Source organism: Mustela erminea, chromosome 3 (genome assembly GCF_009829155.1).
Source record: "Mustela erminea isolate mMusErm1 chromosome 3, mMusErm1.Pri, whole genome shotgun sequence".
NCBI classification, from domain to species: domain Eukaryota; kingdom Metazoa; phylum Chordata; class Mammalia; order Carnivora; family Mustelidae; genus Mustela; species Mustela erminea.
The window spans coordinates 12,575,240-12,597,226 of NC_045616.1; the positions used below are offsets into that span (position 1 = coordinate 12,575,240).

Sequence of the window (21,987 nt, forward strand, 5' to 3'; positions counted from 1 at the left end):
GGCTTAATGACCCCTTGAGTTGGCGTTGGTTTCTTCCATCGTTCAGGCAAAGAAATCAAGGTTCCATCAGTTATAGAATCTGCCTAAAGTCCCACCACTAAACAGAGGAGACATGTGGAGAAGCTTGAATGTATCCCAAGATGTATGGGTTGCCCAGGCTCACTGGCTATCAGACAGTGCGATGTCATCCCAGGTCCCAAGGGGGTTTCAGGACTGAAAGGCGACAGCCCTCACCTGTGCCAGGTCTGGGTCAAGTGGGTCATGAATGGGTGATGTCCCTAGATGAGACAAGTCTGTTAATGTGGCCTGGGAGACACAGTCTTGCAGGGGTAGGGTCAGCCACAGGTGAACTCTTGAAGCCTCCACCTGAGGTTTTGGGCCCAGAGGAAGGTGTCTCAGCTGTGGTGGGAGCTGGCAGGCTGCATCCCCCTTCTGAAAGATCAGAACTCCGTGTTTGTTGCCCTGTTTGTGGACCTCATGTTCCAGGCCAAAGGGAAGTGGGGCAGGGAGAACAAAACTTCCTCTGAGACCTTATAGGTTTCCCTTTGCTTGGGGAAAGGCACTTAATCCTTTCCTTTCCTTTGTGAGGAGCCCCCACACAATGTGTGGCTCTATTCTTGACTCTAAACAATGCAAAGCCAAGAAACTGCTTCCTCTGGGACCCTTTGGCCTTATCCCCTCGCAGCTCCATGAGTTTGTGCCAAGGTCAGCAGTGACACCTGGTAAAATTAGAAGCAGCTCTCACATCCAACCATGGTTTAAAAGAAGGCCCTGAGATTGGTAGGAACTATTATTTAAAAAGAAAAAAAATATTGAAGCTACAACAGACATCAGGCCTGCTGGGCTGTGTTCCAGCTCTCCTGCTCCATTTCTGCATCTCATTGTTCCTCTCCAGGGGCCCCTGTCGCTGAGAAGAAATGGTGGATTTCCCAGTCTTCCCAGACTCCTGCCAGAGAGGGCCTCTCCCCAGCAGTGTCTTCTTCCTCACCCATCTCTTTCTTCTCCTCCAGCCCGGAAAGCTGAACTCAGGTAGTTGTCAAATCGGTGGTCCAGCCAGCCGGGCCATGAGCACCTCAGCTTCTCACCTCCCTCCCGCCAGGGGCTCCCAGGGCTGAGATCCACAGCCCCCTCGGCTGTATCAGGCCCTCCCCCACATATAAGCTGTAGCTTCTGAAGGACAGGGAGGACCTCAGGCTCAACATCTCTCACAAAGGAAGCAGCCAACAAAGAGTATAAACTAATTAAGCAAATGCAATTCTCTGATTCCCTGAGCTGGAAACCAGAGACACCGAAATGACCAGGCACATCCCAGGCCTCAAGAAGGTCAAGGGTAGGAGATAAAACATAAAAGCTGTTCAGCGATATGGCTGTCAGAGAAACATATCCAAAGATCTGTAAGCACAGCTAAAAGAGAAATTTGTTTTTTTCCAGAAAGCCAACAAGAACACTAGAGAGGAGGTACTGCTTGAGTAGACTCATGAAGGATACATAATTTCCAGGAAGATGACAGATGGAGGGTAAACTGACGCAGTCCATGCTCCCAGGAAAAGGGGCAGGCATCAAGTGTGGGGGAAGAGACAGCTTGAGAGAACCTGGAAAAGGAAGCTGGTAGAGAGGGTGTTGGGGCTGTACCCAGTGGGCAACAAGGTGTTTCAAATGGAGGAGTAACAACAAACATCACTGCTATGGTCTATGAGCAAAGTGAAGAATGGGAGGGATATATGAAGGGGAAGCTCTGGGAATGGGTTTTAGCAGAGTTTCAAAGGAAGAAAAAGAGGTACAAAAAAAGGTGAAGCCAGAAAGAATACTGAAGTCATCCTGAGTGGCAGGAAACAGCACATGCAAAGGGACTGTGCCAGGAATAGCCACTCTCAGGGGAATTGGAGAAAACGGGGAGTAGAGGAGCCACAAGGAGGCACCATTTAAGAGGATGATCAAATTTTTAAAATTCTGATAAATAAAGATCTTGAAGACCAGATTTGGCCTTTAGATAGAAAAACCCATGATGCAAGGAACCCCCATAGATTACGTTAATACTCTTTGTTATTACAGGAACTGTACACGTGCATTATAAAAAAAATTAGAAAATCAGATAAGGAAAAAACAGGAACATATCTATTCCCATCCTACAGAAATTACCACCAAGAACGATTCAGTATATGTCTTTCTGGACCTTTTATCTGCCCATGTTTTTATGCAAACATGTCATTTTTTAATCAAATAAGAGAATAGTGTACATACTGTTTTGAAACTTGCTTTTTTTGGTTCAAGATTCCTTTTCATTTAATGTCCTGGCCATATTTGTGTAACTGTCCCCAAGAAAACATTTGCAGCTGGTTGGTTCAAACCAATTACTAGTCCAGCACCGCACCTGGTTGTAATATCCTTTGTGTATATTTTCACCTGGCATACTCATGACAATCACATGTTTAGAAAGCCAAAGCCAATTGTCTTGCAAAGTGTCTTTTGTCATTTGAATGGTTTTCTGTAGATTGCTGAGCTGCAAAGGAATGTGCTATAAACTCACCTTGGGTGAAAGCTGATTCCAGCTGTCATTCTGGCTTCTTGTCCTAGAGGAGGAGGTCAGGGTGGTAGGCCCCGGGGAGCCCATCCTGGCACTCGTCGGGGAAGAGGTGGAGTTCTCGTGCCACCTGTCACCATACCTGGATGCCGAGGATATGGAGATCCGCTGGTTCCGGAGTCAGACCTCTGACGTGGTGCATCTGTACCAGGGGCGACAAGAGCTCTACAGCCAGCAAATGGCACAGTTCCAGAACAGGACAAAACTCATCAAGGATTATATCATGGATGGAAGTGTGAACTTGCGGCTCCATGGTGTCGTTCCTGCTGATGAGGGCCTGTACGGGTGCCGTTTCCTCTCCAGCAGCTTCTCCAAGGAAGCCGTCTGGGAACTGGAGGTAGCAGGTATGTAACTTGGCCAAAGAGACAGAGCTGCTTTGCTCAAGAGTAGACAGAGAAACACAGAAAAGGGGAAAACGTATCTATTTTTAAATTTTATTTATTTTTTTAAAAGATTATTTATTTATTTATTTGACAGTCAGAGATCACAAGTAGGCAGAGAGGCAGGCAGAGAGAGAAGGGGAAGCAGGCTCCATGCGGTGCTCAATCCCAGGACCCTGGGATCATGACCTGAGCCAAAGGCGGAGGCTTTAACCCACTGAGCCACCCAGGTGGCCCCATATCTATTTTTTTTTTATTGTGACTTTATTTATTATTATTATTTTTTTATATCTTTTCAGCGTAACAGTATTCATTGTTTTTGCACCACACCCAGTGTTCCATGCAATACATGCCCTCCTTAATACCTACCACCTGGCTCCCCCAACCTCCCACCCCTGCCCCTTCAAAACCCTCAGGTTGTTTTTCAGAGTCCATAGTCTCTCATGGTTCACCTCCCCTTCCAATTTCCCCCAACTCCCTTCTCCTCTCCATCTCCCCATGTCCTCCTTGTTATTTGTTATGCTCCACAAATAAGTGAAACCATATGATAATTGACTCTGTCTGCTTGACTTATTTCACTCAGCATAATCTCTGCCAGTCCCGTCCATGTTGCTACAAAAGTTGGGTATTCAGGGTGCCTGGGTGGCTCAGTGGGTTGGGCCTCTGCCTTCGGCTCAGGTCATGATCTCAGGGTCCTGGGATCAAGTCCCGCATCGGGCTCTCTGCTCAGCTCTCTCTCTCTCTCTCTGCCTGCCTCTCCGTATACTTGTGCTCTCTCTGTGTCAAATAAGTAAATAAAATCTAAAAAAAAAAAAAAGTTGGGTATTCATCCTTTCTGATGGAGGCATAATACTCCATAGTGTACCCCATATCTATTTTTTTAAAAAACTATTAAAAAGGAAGATTCATTACAAATTGAACAAAATAAATGTTCACAAAAGATACACAAATGGCCCTTAAACATAAAAAAGATGATCACCCTTATCCATTATGAAAGAAAGGCAAATTAAAGCTACATTGAGATGCAATTTTTACCTGTGAGATTGGCAAAAACTCAACAGTTTGACCATACACCCTTGGTGGAGCTGTGGGGAAGCAGGCCTCTGCTTTGTACCCTGGTGATGGAAAGCGAAGCAAAGCTCCAGTGCATAGGAATTTGGCAATAGCTAACAGGACTACCTATACATCCACCATTTGAACTGCAGCCCACCTCTAGGAGCTTACCCTGAAGATAAGCCTCCCACAGCTCCACACAGAAAAAGGGCTTACATATTAGTTTAATCTGTGTAGCATCCTTTGTAATGGTCATAACAGGGAGATATCTAACTATCTAAGCAAAGGTGTTGAGTATGGTCCATCACCCAATGGAGTGATCCACACTACACACCCCCCAAAAATGAGGAGGAGGTTCTAGGAAGCAAGGTGCAGAAGAGGTTCTATAGCCTGTAAACTTTGGTATAAGAAAAAACAAACACTGCATGAAAGGAACACAGGAAGGCTGCACTAGGAACTCATGGAACTGACTGCCTCAAGGAGAAGAGAGAGCAATGGATGGAGAGGATGGAGGAAGGTCTGGGGCTTTCCTGATGTACATTTTTTTACAGTATTGCTCTTTAAAAATATCAATGTTTTGCATATTCAAAATATGAAGTTAGCTCCACAGGATGGGGAGACAAAAGAGTGTGTGGAACATAGGTACCTGAACTCTGGTGGGATTCAAGAGAGACAGAGGACAATCTATGGAAATGTAGGGTGGAATTTTTCTTTACTTCAGGGGACAATCTCTTGTGTAATATGATGAAATGCCAGGACCCCTGCTTAGCCAAATGCCCCCCACAATATCTCCAAATGTCCCTCATGGGTACTACTGTTTCCATGTCCCACCTACCCATGTCTCACCCCATGGGACATTTACCCCATGTCCCACCACAAATTTAGACTGTCATTCATAGCCCACAGCTGGGGGCTATGAGCCTACATGTGTGTTAGGAGCAGTCACAGTTTGTGATGCCTTATGATGACTGTAGACGTTGCATTAGTAGCATGAACTTCATGTACACCTTCTAGGAAGGAGGCTGATCTTTCCCACTTTTCCTGCCTCTCCCAGGGCTGGGCTCAGACCCTCGCATCTCCCTTGAGGGCTTCAATAAGGGAGGTGTTCAGCTGAGGTGCAGCTCCAGTGGCTGGTACCCCAAACCCCAGGCTCAGTGGAAAGATCATAAAGGACAGTGCTTATCTCCCGAGACGGAAACAATTGTCCAGGATGCTCAGGGCCTGTTCAATCTGGAAACATCTGTGCTTGTCCAAGGAGATGTCCATAGCAATGTGTCTTGCTCCATCCAGAACTCTCTCCTGCTCCAGAAGAAAGAGTTCACCATCCAGATAGCAGGTGAGTAGATGCTGACTAACCCTCATCTTCCTATCCACCATATCCTCCATGCGCATTGTTCCAAAGGTCATCTAAAAGGGCACAATGGTACTGGAGCCTGGTTGTCTCTGGGGTGGACTGAACTTGACACCTGAGAAGTCAGCCCTTTGGATATGAGGAACCTACTGGGAGTACAACAGCTTACCACTCTCCCAAACAGTATGCTGGGAGGCCCCACAGAATCAACATTATGCACCAAAGTCTTGGCCCTAAAACCCAGAAACTACTTGTTAGAGGTCATCACGGGAGCCCATGTGTTCCTAATTTCACCCCCCAAATGATATTTGTAAGCAATGTGCCGCAAACTCTTGCCCTCAGGTTCACATTTCTGTGGGGGAAACATAAACAAGAGAGTGAATTATATCGTAAGATTAGAAGATATTAGGTGCTGTAACAGAAAAATGAAACTGGGGAGGGTGCTAAGGTGTGGTGAGGTGTGCATGTGGATTTAAAAGTGGTATGTTAGGGAAGAAGATAGTTAGGCAATGAGTTGAAGGGTGAGGCCATTATCTAGGACCCAAGTCTTATTATGAGGCACATACTGAAGGGTTTAATGTTCATGACTAGTTGTTTTAAGTCTTGAGGATAAACCTAACTTCTGGTCATTCTTCGCATTGGTACAAATAAATAGTTATGTTACAGTTGGCCCTTGAACAATTTGGGGGGTTAAGGGTGCTCACCACCCTCTGCCCTGAGCATTTGAAAATCCCCCTATTAACTTCTGACAGCCATAAACTCAACTACTAATAATGTACTGTTGACCGTTAACATAAAAAGAAAAGCTTAACACAGATTTTCTATATGTATTATATGCTGTATTCTTACAATCTGGTAAGCTAGAGAAAAGAAGATGCTATTTTTAAAAGCCATAAAGGAGAGAGGATCTTGGGAAAATGGTCAAGTGGGAGGACCCTGAGCTCCTCTTATCCCACATCTACAACTAGATGCCATCCACATCCAAGTCAAACCAGAAACTCCACAGCTCAATATAGAGAAGAAGCTGCAGCTGAGAGGTTGGGAAGGTCAGAAAGGCAGAGGGAGGCTGCATGCACAGAGAGGGCAGAAAAATGGGCCCTTGTACCAGGGAATTTACCCAGGGAAGACTCTTTCCCCTAACGTTTGTCTTTAAGTCTGTAAGTTTATAAAAACAGTGGGATTTGGAGCCTGGAGCTTTAAAAGTCATCTGACCATGCACTGGCTTGCAGTGTGAGTGACAGCTGGGTCACTGCCTTCAGGGAGACAGCAGACTGCACAGAGAGGCAATGTAAAAAAGGCAGTTTGCACAAAGCTGAGGTAAATGGGAGTCAGATCTGTTCATCCTGATTTCAGAGAGTGTTGGGGGACTTCTCTAAAAATAAGGGAGGTGGCAGGTGCCATCTTCTTCCCCCCACCCCAGCATAAACACAGAGCCCCCTGCGGGAGGTGGGGCTGCATACACAGTTATTGTCTTGACCCAGAGTTCAGGGCAAATTTTGTTAAAGATGCCCATGTGCCCTGTCCAGCCAACAGGTGCATAGCTGCCACAACAAACCCTGCCCAGCTGTGGTGCAGTGCCCACACGTGCACCACCAGCCACCCTCACGTGTCAGGCTCAGCCGCATCCAGCCATCACCAAGCACTATGGCCAGCCTTGTACCCAGACCAGCCTGGCAAGAGCTCCCAGCCACCATAGCACTTTAGGATTCTGGACTCAGGGCCCAATGCAAATACTGCTAACATCACCACTACACTCCCAAGTTCCCCAGTGGGCACACCCCCTCAGAGCAGGCATGCCTGGGTCTCACTGACATCACTGAGAGCAAATACACCCACAGCAGGAGGAGAGTGAGGGTAGACAACTATACTGAAAAGATAAGGGGCCAGACCCAACAGCAAGGTATAAGTAGAACACATAAGATGGTTTGCTAAAGTGCTAGTTTCTCGTAAACAGGGAACATTATCCTGCAGGGCACTCCAGGACCTACTCTTCATAAAATCACTGCTTTCAAAAGCAGAAGACGTTCTTAATGTACAGAAACAGACACAGAGAGGCAGACAAAATGAAGAGACAGAGAAATTGATCACGAATGGGAGAATGAGATAAAGCCAGGGTAGAGGGCTAAATGAAACATATGTAAGTAACATGTATGACAGAGAATTTAAAGCAATGATCATGCCAGGTGGTGGGTATTAGAGAGGGCACGGATTGCATGGAGCACTGGGTGTGGTGCAAAAATAATGAATACTGTTACGCTGAAAAGAAATTAAAAAAAAAAGCAATGATCATAGGGCTGCTGAGGGAGGGAGGGGATAGGGTGGCTTGGTGATGGATACTGGGGAGGGTATGTGCTATGGTGAGTGCTGTGAATTGTGTAAGACTGATGATTCACAGACCTGTACCCCTGAGGCAAATAATACATTATATGTTAATTTAAAAAATCCAATATACCTTTAAGGAAACTAGGGGAAAAAAATAAAGGAATGATCATAAGCATACTCACCAGATTTGAGAAAAGACTAGAAGACATGACTGAGACACTTAACACAGAGATAAGGAAAACCATGAATATAAACGGACCAAACGTTCCAATCAAAAGACAAAGGGTGTCAGAATGGGTAAAAGACAAGACCCATCTAGATGCTGCCTACAAGAGATCCATTTTAGACCCAAAGACACCTGTAGATTGAACGTGAGGGGATGGAGAAACATCTCTCATGCACGGGGATGTCGAAAGAAAGCTGGAGTGATGATATTTATCTTGGAAAAGACAGACTTTAAAACAAAGACTGTTAAAAAGAGACAAATGACACTATTTAATAATAAAGGGGTCTATACAAATAGAAGATCAACAATTGTAAATATTTATGTACCCAACATAGGAGCACACAAATAGATGACTGATTAATAATAAACATAAAAGAATGCATTGATAGTAATACAATAAGAGTAGGGGACAGTAACCTCCTCCTCCTGCTTACATCAAGGGACAGATCATCTAAACAGAAAATCAACAAGGAAACAATGGCTTGGAAAGAAGAACGGGACCAGATGGACTTAACAGATGAATTCAGAACATTCCATCCTAAAATAGCAGAACACATATTCTTTTTAAGTACACACAGAACATTCTCCAGAATAGATCACATATTAGCAGACCAAAAAACCTCAACAAATTCAAGAAGATTGAAATCACACCACGTAACTTTTCTGACCACAATGCTGTGAAAGTTGAAGTCAAGGAGACAAAATCTGGAGAGAACACAAAAAAACACACGGAGGTCAAGTAACGTGCTACTAAACAAACGAATGGGCCAGCCAGGAAATCAAAGAAGAACTTAACAAGTACACGGAAACAAATGAAAATGGAACCACAATAGTCTAATAAAACGTCTGGTGGATCCACAAAAGTGGCTCTGAGAGGGACGTCTACAGCAATACAGACCTATTCGGGGAAGCAAGAAAAAGCTCAAAGGTAATGATTTCACCCTGCATCTAAAGGAGCTAGAGAAAGAACAAACAAAATCGAAAGCCAGTGGAAGGAAGGAAATAATTAAGACTAGAGCAGAAATAAATTATATGGAAACTACAAACAAAATAGAAAAGATGCTCAACATAGACTCTGAAAAACAATCTGAGGGTTTTGAAGGGACGGGGGGTGGGAGGTTGGGGTACCAGGTGGTGGGTATTATAGAGGGCACGGATTGCATGGAGCACGGGGTGTGGTGCAAAAATAATGAATACTGTTATGCTGGAAATAAAAAAAAAAAAAAAAGGAAAAAAAAAGAAAAGAAAAGAAAAGATGCTCAACATCACTCATCATTGGAGGAATGTAAATCAAAACTACAATGAGATGTCACCTCACACCTGTCAGAATGGCTAAAAGTAACAAGTCAGGAAATGACAGATGGTGCCAAGGATGTGGTGAAAGGGGAACCCTCTTGCACTGTTGCTGGGAATGCAAGCTGGTGCAGCCACTCTGGAAAACAGTATGGAGGTTGCTGAAAAAGTTAAAAATGGAACTACCTTATGACCCTGTTAAGTTCTTTACTTGGTATTTACCCAAAGGATACAAGAACACTAATTGGAAGGGGTACATGCACCCTGGTGCTTATAGCAACATTATTTGCAATAGCCAGAATATGGAAGCAGCCCGTGTCCATCAGTTGATGAACAAATAAAGAAGAAATCACACACACACACACACACACACACACACACACACATACATTGGAACTGGAACATTGTTCAGTTATAAAAAGAATGAAATCTCGCTATCTTGCAAGGAAATAGTTGGATCTAGGGTATTATGCTGAGCAAAATAAGTCAGAGAAAGACAAATACCATATGGTTTCATTTGTATGTGGAATTTAAGAAACAACACAAACAAGCAAAGGGATAAAATAAGAGAGAGGGGGAGAGAGAGAAACCAAGAAACAATCTCTTAACTACAGAGAACAAACTGATGGTTACCAGAGGGGAGGTCAGTCAGGGAGATAGGTTAAACAGGTGATGGGGGTTAAGGAGGGCTTGTAGTGATGAGCACTGGGTGATGTATGGAAGTATTGAATCGCTGTATTGTACAACTATAACTGATATTACAATATATGTTAGCTAACTGAAATTAAAATAAAAACTTTAAAAAAAGAAAATCTTAAGAAGAGGAAAATATATTTAGAGTACTGTATTGTATTTATATTAAAAAATAGATCTACGTGGACCCACGCAGTTCAAATGTGTGTTGTTCAAGGGTCGACTGTGGAATAACAAAGAGAAATCTGACCCTTCTAAATGATAACTTGTCACTGAGTGAGAGGACCCAACAACACCACAAGTCACACATAGTTTATTGAAAATGTACTGTGTCGTTGGGGTGGCTTTTCGGGTTAGCTAATTGTGTTATCCAGAGGAAAAATAGAGTGGCTTCTATCTCTATGACAAGCATATAGTCACAACTTGGAGCCAGGCACCTTAAACCCCATGAGATAGGACATAGGGACACCTTCTCCTTGATATTTACATTTCAAAGAAATGGCTCTGAACTCCTTATATGGTTTCCCTTACTGGTGGAGCATAAGGAATAACATGGAGGACATTAGGCGAAAGAAAGAAAAGTGAGTTGGGGTAAATCAGAGGAGACGAAGCATGAGAGACTGTGGACTCTGGGAAGCTGAGAGTTTTGGAGAGGAGGGGTTGGGGTTGGGTGAGCCTGGTGGGGAGTATTAAGGAGGACACTATTGCATGGAGCACTTGGTGTGATGCATAAACAATGAATCTTGGAACACTGAAAAAATAAAATTAAAAAAAATTAAAATAATTAATTAATTAATAAAAACATTTCTGGGTTGTAAAGCTAGTAAGAGCTTATTTAGCTTTCAAAAACATTTACATATATCTCAGAGGGAGAGAGAAAAGGTTTTTTGAGTTTTATGAGGAAATGTTCTAAGAAAAGGGAAAAGGAGGACGTCTCTTTCCAAATCCAATTCTTTCTCTTTTTATTTGCATTTATGCTTTTCAAAAGAGCATGTGGTTCACGTGCATGTCTGTGAAGAGCACATTCAGGTAGAGGGAATAGCAAACACAAAGTTCCAGCGGTGGTAATGGGAACGAACGTGTATGGTCATTGGGGAAAGAGGAAGGAGGCAAGAGAAGCTTGAACAAGGGGACACAGTAGAGGTTAGCAAATGTGGGAGGCATTGAACCTGGAGCCCTTGCTCTTAACCTACAGATCAGAGCTCCGTAAACCATCTGTAGTGAAGGACCAATCCCTTGTGGCCCAATACTTTTGTACAAGTCAATAAAAATGCGCTACTAGAAAAATTAAAGTGAAAAAGAAAAAAAGAACCACATAATGCTAAATGAAATTAGCTAGACACCAAAGGAAAAATATTGTTTGATTCACTTAAAGGGAGGTACCTAGAGTAGTCAAATTCATAAAGATGGAAGATAGAATAGAAGTTGCCAGTTGCTGGCGTTCAAGGTGGGTAGGGAGTAGAAAATGGGGAGTTTGTGTTTAAGGGGTAGAATTTCAGTGTAGGAGACCAAGAGAGTTCTGGATAGGGACGGTATTGATGATCCACAACAATGTGAAAGTAACTTAATGTCATTGAATTGTACCTTTAAAAATGGTTAAAATAGTAAAATTTATATTTTACTACCATAATAAAGGAAAAAATACATTTTTTAAAAAGACTGCTGAGATAAAAACCATCACTTTTGAAAATAATAATCTTCCAGACACCAAATTATTATGTTAAATTGCCACAGGAGTTCCTAAAGGGTTACTTTCCATTTTGCTTGTGTATTTCTTTGCCCACTGGCCCTTGTGGGAGAGGGTCTCAGTCACATCCTGCCTGAGGACAAAGCCTCCCCAGTGAGCCAATTCTTCCAACGCTGTGATGAGAACTAGAAGCAAGTGTTTGTAAGAAGTGGGAAGAAGATCACCTATCATAAAATTCTTCTGAAGTATTTTAAGATTTTTGATAATATTATTTTTAAGTTGTTGCTAATGCAACAAACTCCAAATTGATGTTTGTATTTTGATTTTGTATCCTGAAATATTGGTAGATTTCTTTGTTCTATTCGGACACTTTTTATTTTTTAAGGATTTTCTGCATAAATATAAAGATAATTTTAATTTTTCAAAAAAAAAAAAAGGCAGGGAAAGTGACTTGTGGGTTTAACCGTGTGGGTACAGAGCAATAATTCTCTGGTTTTCGGATACTAACACCTTCCATTTTCATGTTCTTCAGAAGTAGGACAATTATGGAGAGAGGTTTAGGGTGGAGGGGTGCGGATAGGGCCAAGATCCCAGAAGCTAAAAGCTGGGGGAGTGGGTGGGATCCATCAGTCCTCCCTTCCATACCCTTCAGTTTGTATTTTCCTATCGTGGCTTAAGTCCACCCCTAGTCCTGGGGTCCTCCTCGCGGAGAGCTGCGCGGAGCGCAGGTGCGGCCGCCCTCGTGCACGTTTTACAGATTGCCCACGAGATTTAACGCCTGGCGGCTTGGAAGGCTTTTCAGCACGCTAGGTGTAGAATAGGCTTGTCCCTGAAGTGTTCAGTGGCGCCTAGAGCGAAACAGCTCCCTGTGAGGTGTTTTCCAGATGCCTTTTTACCCGGAGGCTCCCCTTGGAAGAGGGCTTTCCTCGGGACGCTGGTGGCTCTGCCGCTCCTACTGGCTCTCCTCATGACGCTGGCGCTGTACTTCTTTCAGAAGCAACGGCGGTGCCAAGGTAAAGGGCAGACTGGACTGGGGGGTGGGGTGTGTGTGAGGGTGGTCTCCCGCCTGGCGCGCGCTTTGCTGGGAAGAAAGTGCTGGAGGCGGAAGGGGCACCCAGGAGGCGCGGTTCCGCGGCGACGCGGGGCTGGGGTGGGACCTTGCAGAAGAAGGGCGAGCACTCGCCCTCACCTACGCCCCCCTTCCCTCGACCTTTCAGAAAAGCTGAGAAGGACAAAGGTAAGCAGGGAGAGGGGCGCACGCCGCCCGTTTCCCTAAGTAGCAGAAAGTGGTGGGAGAAGGGGGAGGACTTGGTGGGTGGGGGAGGTAAGGACTTCAGACCCCGGGGTACTTGGGAGCAGGGTGCTGGAGGTTTGCTATGCCACTTGCCCCGCCACCAAGTCCACTCCTCCAACGCACGCAGCCGGTCCTGGTTGCACAGAACGCACAGGGACCGCGTCTGTGCGCTCTAGGGGAGTGACGCCGCAGTGTTTATCCATTGAGATTTTCCTCTTTTCTTCGTTTCTTCTCCAGAGAGACTCACAGCGGAACTGGGTAAGTTCTGGGTGCCGCGCCCACAGTGCTGGCTGCGGACTAGTGGGGTAACCCAGTGCGTGTGCGGTGGAAAGTGTTCAATAGCTTTAGTTGCTCAGTGGAGAGCGGCGGATTGCAACAATGTAATTCTAAATCCATCCTTCTGCGCCTCCCACATCTCCACTCCCACAGGATTCACGTGCAGCTGCCACGGAGGTCTGACTTCAGACTCTCCCACAAACCGGGCCTGCTCCTTTCCTGCAAATTACACGATTTGTTTACAATTCCACCATTAAACATTTACTCCCACCGGTTCACCTTCCTAGAACATCTTTCTCTTTTTAATGCGAATGCCACTGGGAAGGAAGGCTGCTTTAATTTGCACAGAAGTGTGACTAATTTATCAGGTTCGCTTTTCTCCCCAGGGGACTTGAACCATGGTGTGGGGGTGGAGGCAGATGGGGTGGGGAAGACCTCAAGAACCACTTTGTATGCCCCAGTGAAATTCCAGACAAAATTTCGAGATTTGAGAAGCTTGTTTTGTAGTCCACCTAGTCCTTCGGAAGGCCTACTATAAAAAGTAATTAACACCATAGTCTAAATTAGAGCACAGTGTTGACTTTCCCATGAGGGATTACTGTTTTTTAAGTTTTTATTTTAATTCCAGTTAATTAATATACAGTGTGATATTAGTTTTACATGTGTAATATAGAGATTCCACACTAACATAGCTCACCCTGTGCTTATACAAATAAGTGCACTCCCTAATCCTCATCACATGTTTAACCCAAATCCCCACCCACCTCCCCTTTGATAACCATCACTTTGTTCTCTATAATTAAGAATCTGTTTCTTGATTTGTCTTTCTCTCTACATATTTCATATATACATATATATGAATATATATAATATTTTCTCTCTATATTTTTCCCTTTGCTTGTTTTGTTTCTTAAATTCCACATGAATGAAATCGTATGGTATTTGTCTTTCTCTGACTTATTTTTGTTAGCATTATACTCTCTAGTCTCTAGTTCCATCCATGATATTGCAAATAGCAAGCATTCATTTTTTGTGGCTGAGTAATATTCCATTATATATACATACATGTATGTATGTATACCACATTTTATTTTATCCATTCATCAATCGAGGTACACTTGGGCTGCTTCCATATTTTAGCTATTGTAAATAATACTGCTATAAACAGTACTGGGGTACATATAACCCATGTATTGGGCTACATGTATCCTCTTCAGTTAGCATTCTTGTTTTCTTTGGGTAAATACCCACTGTTGTTGAATCATTAGGTAGTTCTATTTTTAACATTTTGAAGAACCTCCATACTGTTTTCAAGAGAGACTTTATCAATTAACAAGGCAGGAAACAACAAATGGAGAGGATGTGGAGAAAGGGGAACTCTCTTACACTGTTCATGGGAATACAAGTTCCTGTAGCCACTTAGAAAACAGTGTGGAGATTCCTCAAAAAATTAAAAGTAGAGCTACCCTATGACCCAGCAATTCCACTACTGGGTATTTACCCCAGAGATAGAGATGTAGTGAAAAGAAGGGCCATATGTACCCCAATGTTCATAGCAGCAATGTTCACAATATCCAAATTGTGGAAAGAGCTGAGGTCCCTTTCAACAGACCAATGGATAAAGAAGATGTCCATATATACAATGGAATATTACTCAGCCATCAGAAAGGATGAATACCCAACTTTTGCATCAACATGGCCGGGTCTGGAGGAGATTATGCTGAGTGAAATAAATCAAGCAGAGAAAGTAAATTATCATATGGTTTTACTTACTTGAGGAACATAAGGAATAACAAGGAGGACATTAGGAGAAGGAAAGGAAAAGTGAATTGGGGAAAATCGGAGGGGGAGATGAACCATGAGAGACTGTGGACTCTGAGAAACAAACTGAGGGTTTTAAAGGGGAAGAGGTTAGAGGAATGGGTGAGCCTGGTAGTGGGTATTACGGAGGGCACGTATGGCATGGAGCACTGGGTGTTATACGTAAACAATGAATCTTGGAACACTACATCAAAAACAAATGACATACTGTATAGTGACTAAATAACACAATAAAAAAAAAAAAACAAGAGAGTGGCTTTCACACCCACAATGAAAGAGGGTTCCTTTTCTTCCACATCCTCACCAACACCTGTTGTTTCTTATATTGTTGATTTTAGCTATTCTGACAGGTGGGAGGTGGTAATGTATTGTAGATTTGATTTGCATTTCCTGATGTTGAATTGATGATGAGCATCTTTTCACATGTCTATTGGCCATCTGTTTGTATTCTTTGGGATAACATGGACTTTTTTGCATTCTGCCCATTTTTTAATTGGATTATTTGGTTTTTGGGTATTGTGTTTTTAAGTTCTTTCTAGATTTTGGGTACTAAGCTTTTATCAGATATGTCATTTGCAAATATCTTCTCTCATTCAGTGGGTTGCCTTTTAGTTTTGTTGATTGTCTCCTATGCTGGGCAGATGCTTTCAATTTGATGAAGTCCCAATAGTTTGTTTTTGCTTTTATTTACCTTGATACAGGAGACCTATCTAGAAGAAGTTGATAAGGCCTATGCCAAAGAAGTTACCTGTGTTTTCTCTGCTTATGTTTTCTTCAAGCATTTCTGTTGTTTCCTGACACATTCTTAGGTCTCTCATCCATTTTGAATTTATTTTTGTGTATGGTGTAAAAAGTGGTCTAGTTTTACTCTTTTGCATGTTGTTTTGTTGAAGAGACTGTCTTTTCCCCATTGGATATTCTTTAATGCTCTGTTGAAGATTAATGGACCATTTAGTTTTGGGTTCATTTCTGGGTTTTCTATTCTGTTCCTTTGATTTTTGTGCCAGTACCAAGCTCTTTTGATTACTACAGCTTTGCATTATATCTTAAAGTCCAGAATTGTGATGCCTCCAGCTTTGTTTCTCCTTTTCAAGATGGCTTTGGCTATTCAGAGTCTTTGGTGGTTTTATACAAATTTTAGAACTGTTTGTACTAGTTCTGTAAAAGATGCTGTTGGTACTTTGATATGGAATGCCTTAAATTTGTAGATTGATTTGGATAGTATAGCTATTTTAACAATATTTGTTCTTCCAATCCATCAGCATGAACTGTCTTTTCATTTCTTTCTGTCATCTTCAATTCCTTTCATGAGTGTATTACAGTTTTCAGAGAACAGGTGTTTCACCTCTTTGATTAGATTTGTTCTTAGGTATCCTACTGTCTTGGGTGCAATTGTAAGTGGGATTGTTGCCTTAATTTCCCTTCCTGCTTTTTTATTGTTGGTGTATAGAAATACAACAGATTTCTGTACATTGATTTTATATCCTGTAACTTTGCTGAATTTGTGTATCAGTTCTAGCACTTTTTTGGTTGGGGTCTTTCAGATTTTCTGTTTAATGTATCATGTCATCTGCAAAGAGTGAAAGTTTGGTTTCTTCCTTGCCAGTCTGGATTCCTTGTATTTATTTTTGTTGTCTGCTTGCTGAGGCTAGGACTTCTAATACTATGTTAAATGACATTGGTTAGAGTGGGTAACCCTGTCTTGTTCCTGACCATAGAGGGAAAAGCTCTCACTTTTTCCTCCCCATTCTTCATAGATGGTCTTTATTATGTTGAGGTATGTTCCCTCTAAACCTACTTGGTTGAGGGTTTTTGTCATGGATCACTGTTGTACTTTGTCTTTCTGTATTTATTGAAATGATCATGTGGTTCTTATTCTTTCTTTAATAATGTGATGTATCACATTGATTATAGAAGTTGAACCACACTTGTAGCCCAGGAATAAATATCACTTGATCATGGTGAATGAGTTTTTTAATATATTGTTGGATTAAGTTTGTTAAGATTTTGTTGAGGATTTTTGCATCTATGTTCATAATGGATGTTGGTGTATCGTGCTCGCTCTCTCTCTCTCTCTCTCTCTCTCTCTTTTGGTATCTTTATCTGGTTTTGCTGTTAGGGTAATGTTGGCCTCAAAGAATGAATTTCCTTTTCTATTCTAAAAATAGTTGGAGAAGAGTAAGTATTAACTCATCTTTAAATTAGTGGTAGAATTTAACTGTGAAGCTCCCTGGTTCTGAACTTTTGTTCATTGGGAATTTTTTGAAACTTAAAATCAATTAATTAACATATAGTGTATTATTAGTTTCTGAGGTAGAATTCAGTGATTCATCAGTTGCATAGAACACATTCTATGTGCTCATTCTATCAAGTGCTCATTCTATCAAGTGCTCATTCTATCAAGTGCCCTCCTTAAAGCCCATTACCCAGTGCTCATTCTATCAAGTGCCCTCCTTAAAGCCCATTACCCAATTACCCTAACATCCCTCTCCCCTCCAGCAACCCTCAGTTTGTTTCCTATAGTTGAGTCACTTGTGATTTGTCTCCCTCTCTGATTTCATCCTATTTTATTTTTCCCTCCCTTCCCCTATGTTCCCTTGTTTTGCTTCTTAAATTTCCACATATGAATAAAATCATATGGTATTTGTCTTTCTCTGATACACTTATTTCACTTAGCATAATACCCTCTAGTTCCATCCACATAATTGCAAAATGGTAAGATTTCATGCTTTTTGATGGCTGAGTAATATTCCACTATAGATATATAGACCACATCTTCTTTATCCATTCATCTGTTGATGGACGTCTCAGCTCTTTCCATAGTTTGGCTACTGTAGACATTGCTGCTATAAACATTGGGGTGCATGTGCCTTTTGAATCACTATGTTTGTATCCTTTGGATAAATACCTAGTAGTGCAATTGCTGGGTCGTATGGTGGCTGTATTTTTAACTTTTTGAGGAGCCCCCCGCTGCTGTTTTCCAGATTTTTCTGCACCAGCTTGCATTCCCACCAACAGTGTAAGAGGGTTTCCTTTTCTCTGCCTCCTTGCCAATGTCTGTTATTACCCGACTTGTTAATTTTAGCCAATCTGACTGGTGTGAGGTGGTATCTCATTGTGATTTTGATCTGTTGAAAGTTTTTTGATTACTGATTCAGTTTCTTTGCTGGTTATTAGTCTGTTGAAGTTTTCCATTTCTTGTCTTTTCAGTTTGGGTATTTTATATATTTCTAGGAATTTAACCATTTCTTCTAGACCGTTCAATTTGTTGGGCTATAGTTATTTTCATAAAATTCTCTTATGGGATTGTATTTCTTACGATATGTGGTGTTGGCTGTTATTTCTCCCCTATTTGTGATTTTATTTATTTGATTCTTTTCTCTTTTTTCTAGATAAGCATAGCTAGAGAGCTATAAATTTTAAAGAACACCTGGTTTCGTTGATCTATTCTATTGTTTTTCTAGTTTCTGTATCATTTATTTCTACTCTCATCTTAATTATTTCCTTCCTTCTGCTGGCTTTAGGTTTCATTTGTTGTTCTTTTTCTAGCTCCTCTAGGTGAAAGGTTAGGATTTTTTTTTTTTTTTTAGCTTTTTCTTGCTCTTTGAGGTAAGCCTGTATTTCTGTGTATTTGCCTCTTAGGACCGGTTTTGACCATTTGGGTTTCATTTTCATTTGTTTCTATGTCCTTTTTTTTAAAATTTTTTATTTTTTATAAACATATATTTTTATCCCCAGGGGTACAGGTCTGTGAATCACCAGGTTTACACACTTCACAGCACTCACCAAAGCACATACCCTCCCTGATGTCTATGTCCTTTTTAATTTCTTCTTTGACTTCTGGTTGATCCAGTCATTGTTTCATAGTATTTTTTTTATAATGGTAATGCAGTTTTTAATACTTCTCAGGCCAAGAAACTTACAAAACACATCATTGGAAAGAGGAAAAATGATATAAAGTTAAAATGATATTGTCAAAATGGAATATTTCTTTGAGAATTTTTTGGGAAATATTATATTTGAACTTTTTTTCTTGAGTTATGGTAAACATATTCTGTTTTTATAAGGGTAATAAGGGTAAGATTTGTATTTTTTTTTTAACTACCATGTGTTTCCGATCTTTCCAGACTTTTTCTTGTGGTTGACTTCTAGTTTCATAGTACTGTGGTCAGAAAAGTTGCATGGTATAACTTAGATCTTGAATTCTTCAGGCCTGATTTGTGACTTAGTATGTGATCTACTCTGGAGAAGGTTCCCTGTTCACTTGAAAAGAATGTATATTCTTCTGGCTTAGAATAAAATATTCTGAATGCATCTATTAAATCCATTTGTTCCATTGTGTCATTCAAACTTGTTGTTTTCTTTTTCTTTTAATTTATTTTCAGCATAACAGTATTCATTATTTTTGCACCACACCCAGTGCTTCATGTAATCCGTGCTCTCTGTAATACCCACCACCGGTACCCCAACCTCCCACCCCCCCACCACTTCAAACCCCTCAGATTGTTTTTCAGAGTCCATAGTCTCTCATGGTTCACCTCCCCTTCCAATATCCCCCATCTCCCTTCTCCTCTCTAACTCCCCATGTCCTCCATGCTATTTGTTATGCTCCACAAATAAGTGAAACCATATAATTGACTCTCTCTGCTTGATTTATTTCACTCCGCATAGTCTCTTCCAGTCCCATCCATGCTGCTACAGAAGTTAGGTATTCATCCTTTCTGATGGAGGCATAATAATCCATAGTCTATATGGACCACATCTTCCTTATCCATTCGTCCGTTGAAGGGCATCTTGGTTCCTTCCATAATTTGGCGACCATGGCCATTGCTGCTATAAACATTGGGGTACATATGGTCCTTCTTTTCATGACATCTGTATCTTTGGGGTAAATACCCAGGAGTGCAATGGCAGGGTCATAGGGAAGCTCTATTTTTAATTTTTTTTTTATTTTAATGATATTTTAAAAATTTTTATTTTTTATAAACATCTATTTTTATCCCCAGGGGTACAGGTCTGTGGATCACCAGGGTTACACACTTCACAGCACTCACCAAAGCACATACCCTCCCCAATGTCCATTACCCCACCCCCCTTCTCTCAACCCCCCTCCCCCAGCAACCCTCAGTTTGTTTTGTGAGATTAAGAGTCACTTTTGGTTTGTCTCCCTCCCAATCCCATCTTGTTTCATTGATTCTTCTCCTACCCAGTTAAGCCCCCATGTTGCATCACTACTTCCTCATATCAGGGAGATCATATATGATAGTTGTCTTTCTCTGCTTGACTTATTTCGCTAAGCATGATACGCTCGAGTTCCATCCATGTTGTCGCAAATGGCAAGATTTCATTTCTTTTGATGGCTGCATAGTATTCCATTGTGTATATATACCACATCTTCTTGATCCATTCATCTGTTGACGGATATCTAGGTTCTTTCCAAAGTTTGGCTATTGTGGACATTGCTGCTATAAACATTCAGGTGCACGTGCCCCTTTGGATCACTACGTTTGTATCTTTAGGGTAAATACCCAGTAGTACAATTGCTGGGTCATAGGGCAGTTCTATTTTCAACATTTTGAGGAACCTCCATGCTGTTTTCCAGAGTGGTTGCATCAGCTTGCATTCCCACCAACAGTGTAGGAGGGTTCCCCTTTCTCCACATCCTCGCCAGCATCTGTCATTTCCTGACTTGTTGATTTTAGCCATTCTGACTGGTGTGAGGTGATCTCTCCTTGTGGTTTTGATTTGTATTTCCCTGATGCCGAGTGATATGGAGCACTTTTTCATGTGTCTGTTGGCCTTCTGGATGTCTTCTTTGCAGAAATGTCTGTTCATGTGCTCTGCCTATTTCTTGATTGGATTATTTGTTCTTTGGGTGTTGAGTTTGCTAAGTTCTTTATAGATTCTGAACACTAGTCCTTTATCTGATAGGTCGTTTGCAAATATCTTCTCCCATTCTGTCAGTTGTCTTTTGATTTTGTTAACTGTTTCCTTTGCTGTGCAAAAGCTTTTGATCTTGATGAAATCCCAATAGTTCATTTTTGCCCTTGCTTCCCTTGCCTTTGGCGATGTTCCTAGGAAGATGTTGCTGCGGCTGAGGTCAAAGAGGTTGCTGCCTGTGTTCTCCTCAAGGATTTTGATGGATTCCTTTCGCACATTGAGGTCCTTCATCCATTTGGAGTCTATTTTCGTGTGTGATGTAAGGAAATTGTCCAATTTCATTTTTCTGCATGTGGCTGTCCAATTTTCCCAACACCATTTATTGAAGAGGCTGTCTTTTTTCCATTGGACATTCTTTCCTGCTTTGTCGAAGATTAGTTGACCATAGAGTTGAGGGTCTATTTCTGGGCTCTCTATTCTGTTCCATTGATCTATGTGTCTGTTTTTGTGCCAGTACCATGCTGTCTTGATGATGACAGCTTTGTAATAGAGCTTGAAGTCTGGAATAGTGATGCCACCAACTTTGGCTCTCTTTTTCAATATCCCTTTGGCTATCCGAGGTCTTTTCTGGTTCCATATAAATTTCAGAATTATTTCTTCCATTTCTTTGAAAAAGATGGATGGTACTTTGATAGGAATTGCATTAAATGTGTAGATTGCTTTAGGTAGCATAGACATTTTCACAATATTTATTCTTCCAATCCAGGAGCATGGAACATTTTTCCATTTCTTTGTGTCTTCCTCAATTTCTTTCATGAGTACTTTATTGTTTTCTGAGTATAGATTCTGTGCCTCTTTGGTTAGGTTTATTCCTAGGTATTTTATGGTTTGGGGTGCAATTGTAAATGGGATGGACTCCTTAATTTCTCTTTCTTCTGTCTTGTTGTTGGTGTAGAGAAATGCAACTGATTTCTGTGCATTGATTTTATATCCTGACACTTTACTGAATTCCTGTACAAGTTCTAGCAGTTTTGGAGTGGAGTCTTTTGGGTTTTCCACATATAGTATCATATCATCTCTGAAGAGTGATAATTTGACTTCTTCTTTGCTGATTTGGATGCCTTTAATTT

General features: G+C 41.6%; 1 protein-coding gene across 2 annotated transcripts in view; it reads left to right on the forward strand.

Annotated features, from left to right (window-relative positions):
• The window catches only part of BTNL9 (butyrophilin like 9), a 47,534-nt gene that overhangs the window by 3,455 nt on the left and 22,092 nt on the right, over positions 1 to 21,987 (forward strand). Inside the window, exons 2-7 of one of the 2 annotated variants that reach the window (XM_032335218.1) lie at positions 896 to 1,029; positions 2,575 to 2,925; positions 5,069 to 5,350; positions 12,471 to 12,599; positions 12,804 to 12,839; positions 13,118 to 13,138. In XM_032335218.1, coding sequence (XP_032191109.1) covers positions 918 to 1,029; positions 2,575 to 2,925; positions 5,069 to 5,350; positions 12,471 to 12,599; positions 12,804 to 12,839; positions 13,118 to 13,138 — 931 coding nt within the window. In that variant the 5' untranslated portion in view covers positions 896 to 917. The remainder of the gene's footprint in view (positions 1 to 895; positions 1,030 to 2,574; positions 2,926 to 5,068; positions 5,351 to 12,470; positions 12,600 to 12,803; positions 12,840 to 13,117; positions 13,139 to 21,987) is intronic. The other variant, XM_032335216.1, reaches the window with a different exon arrangement.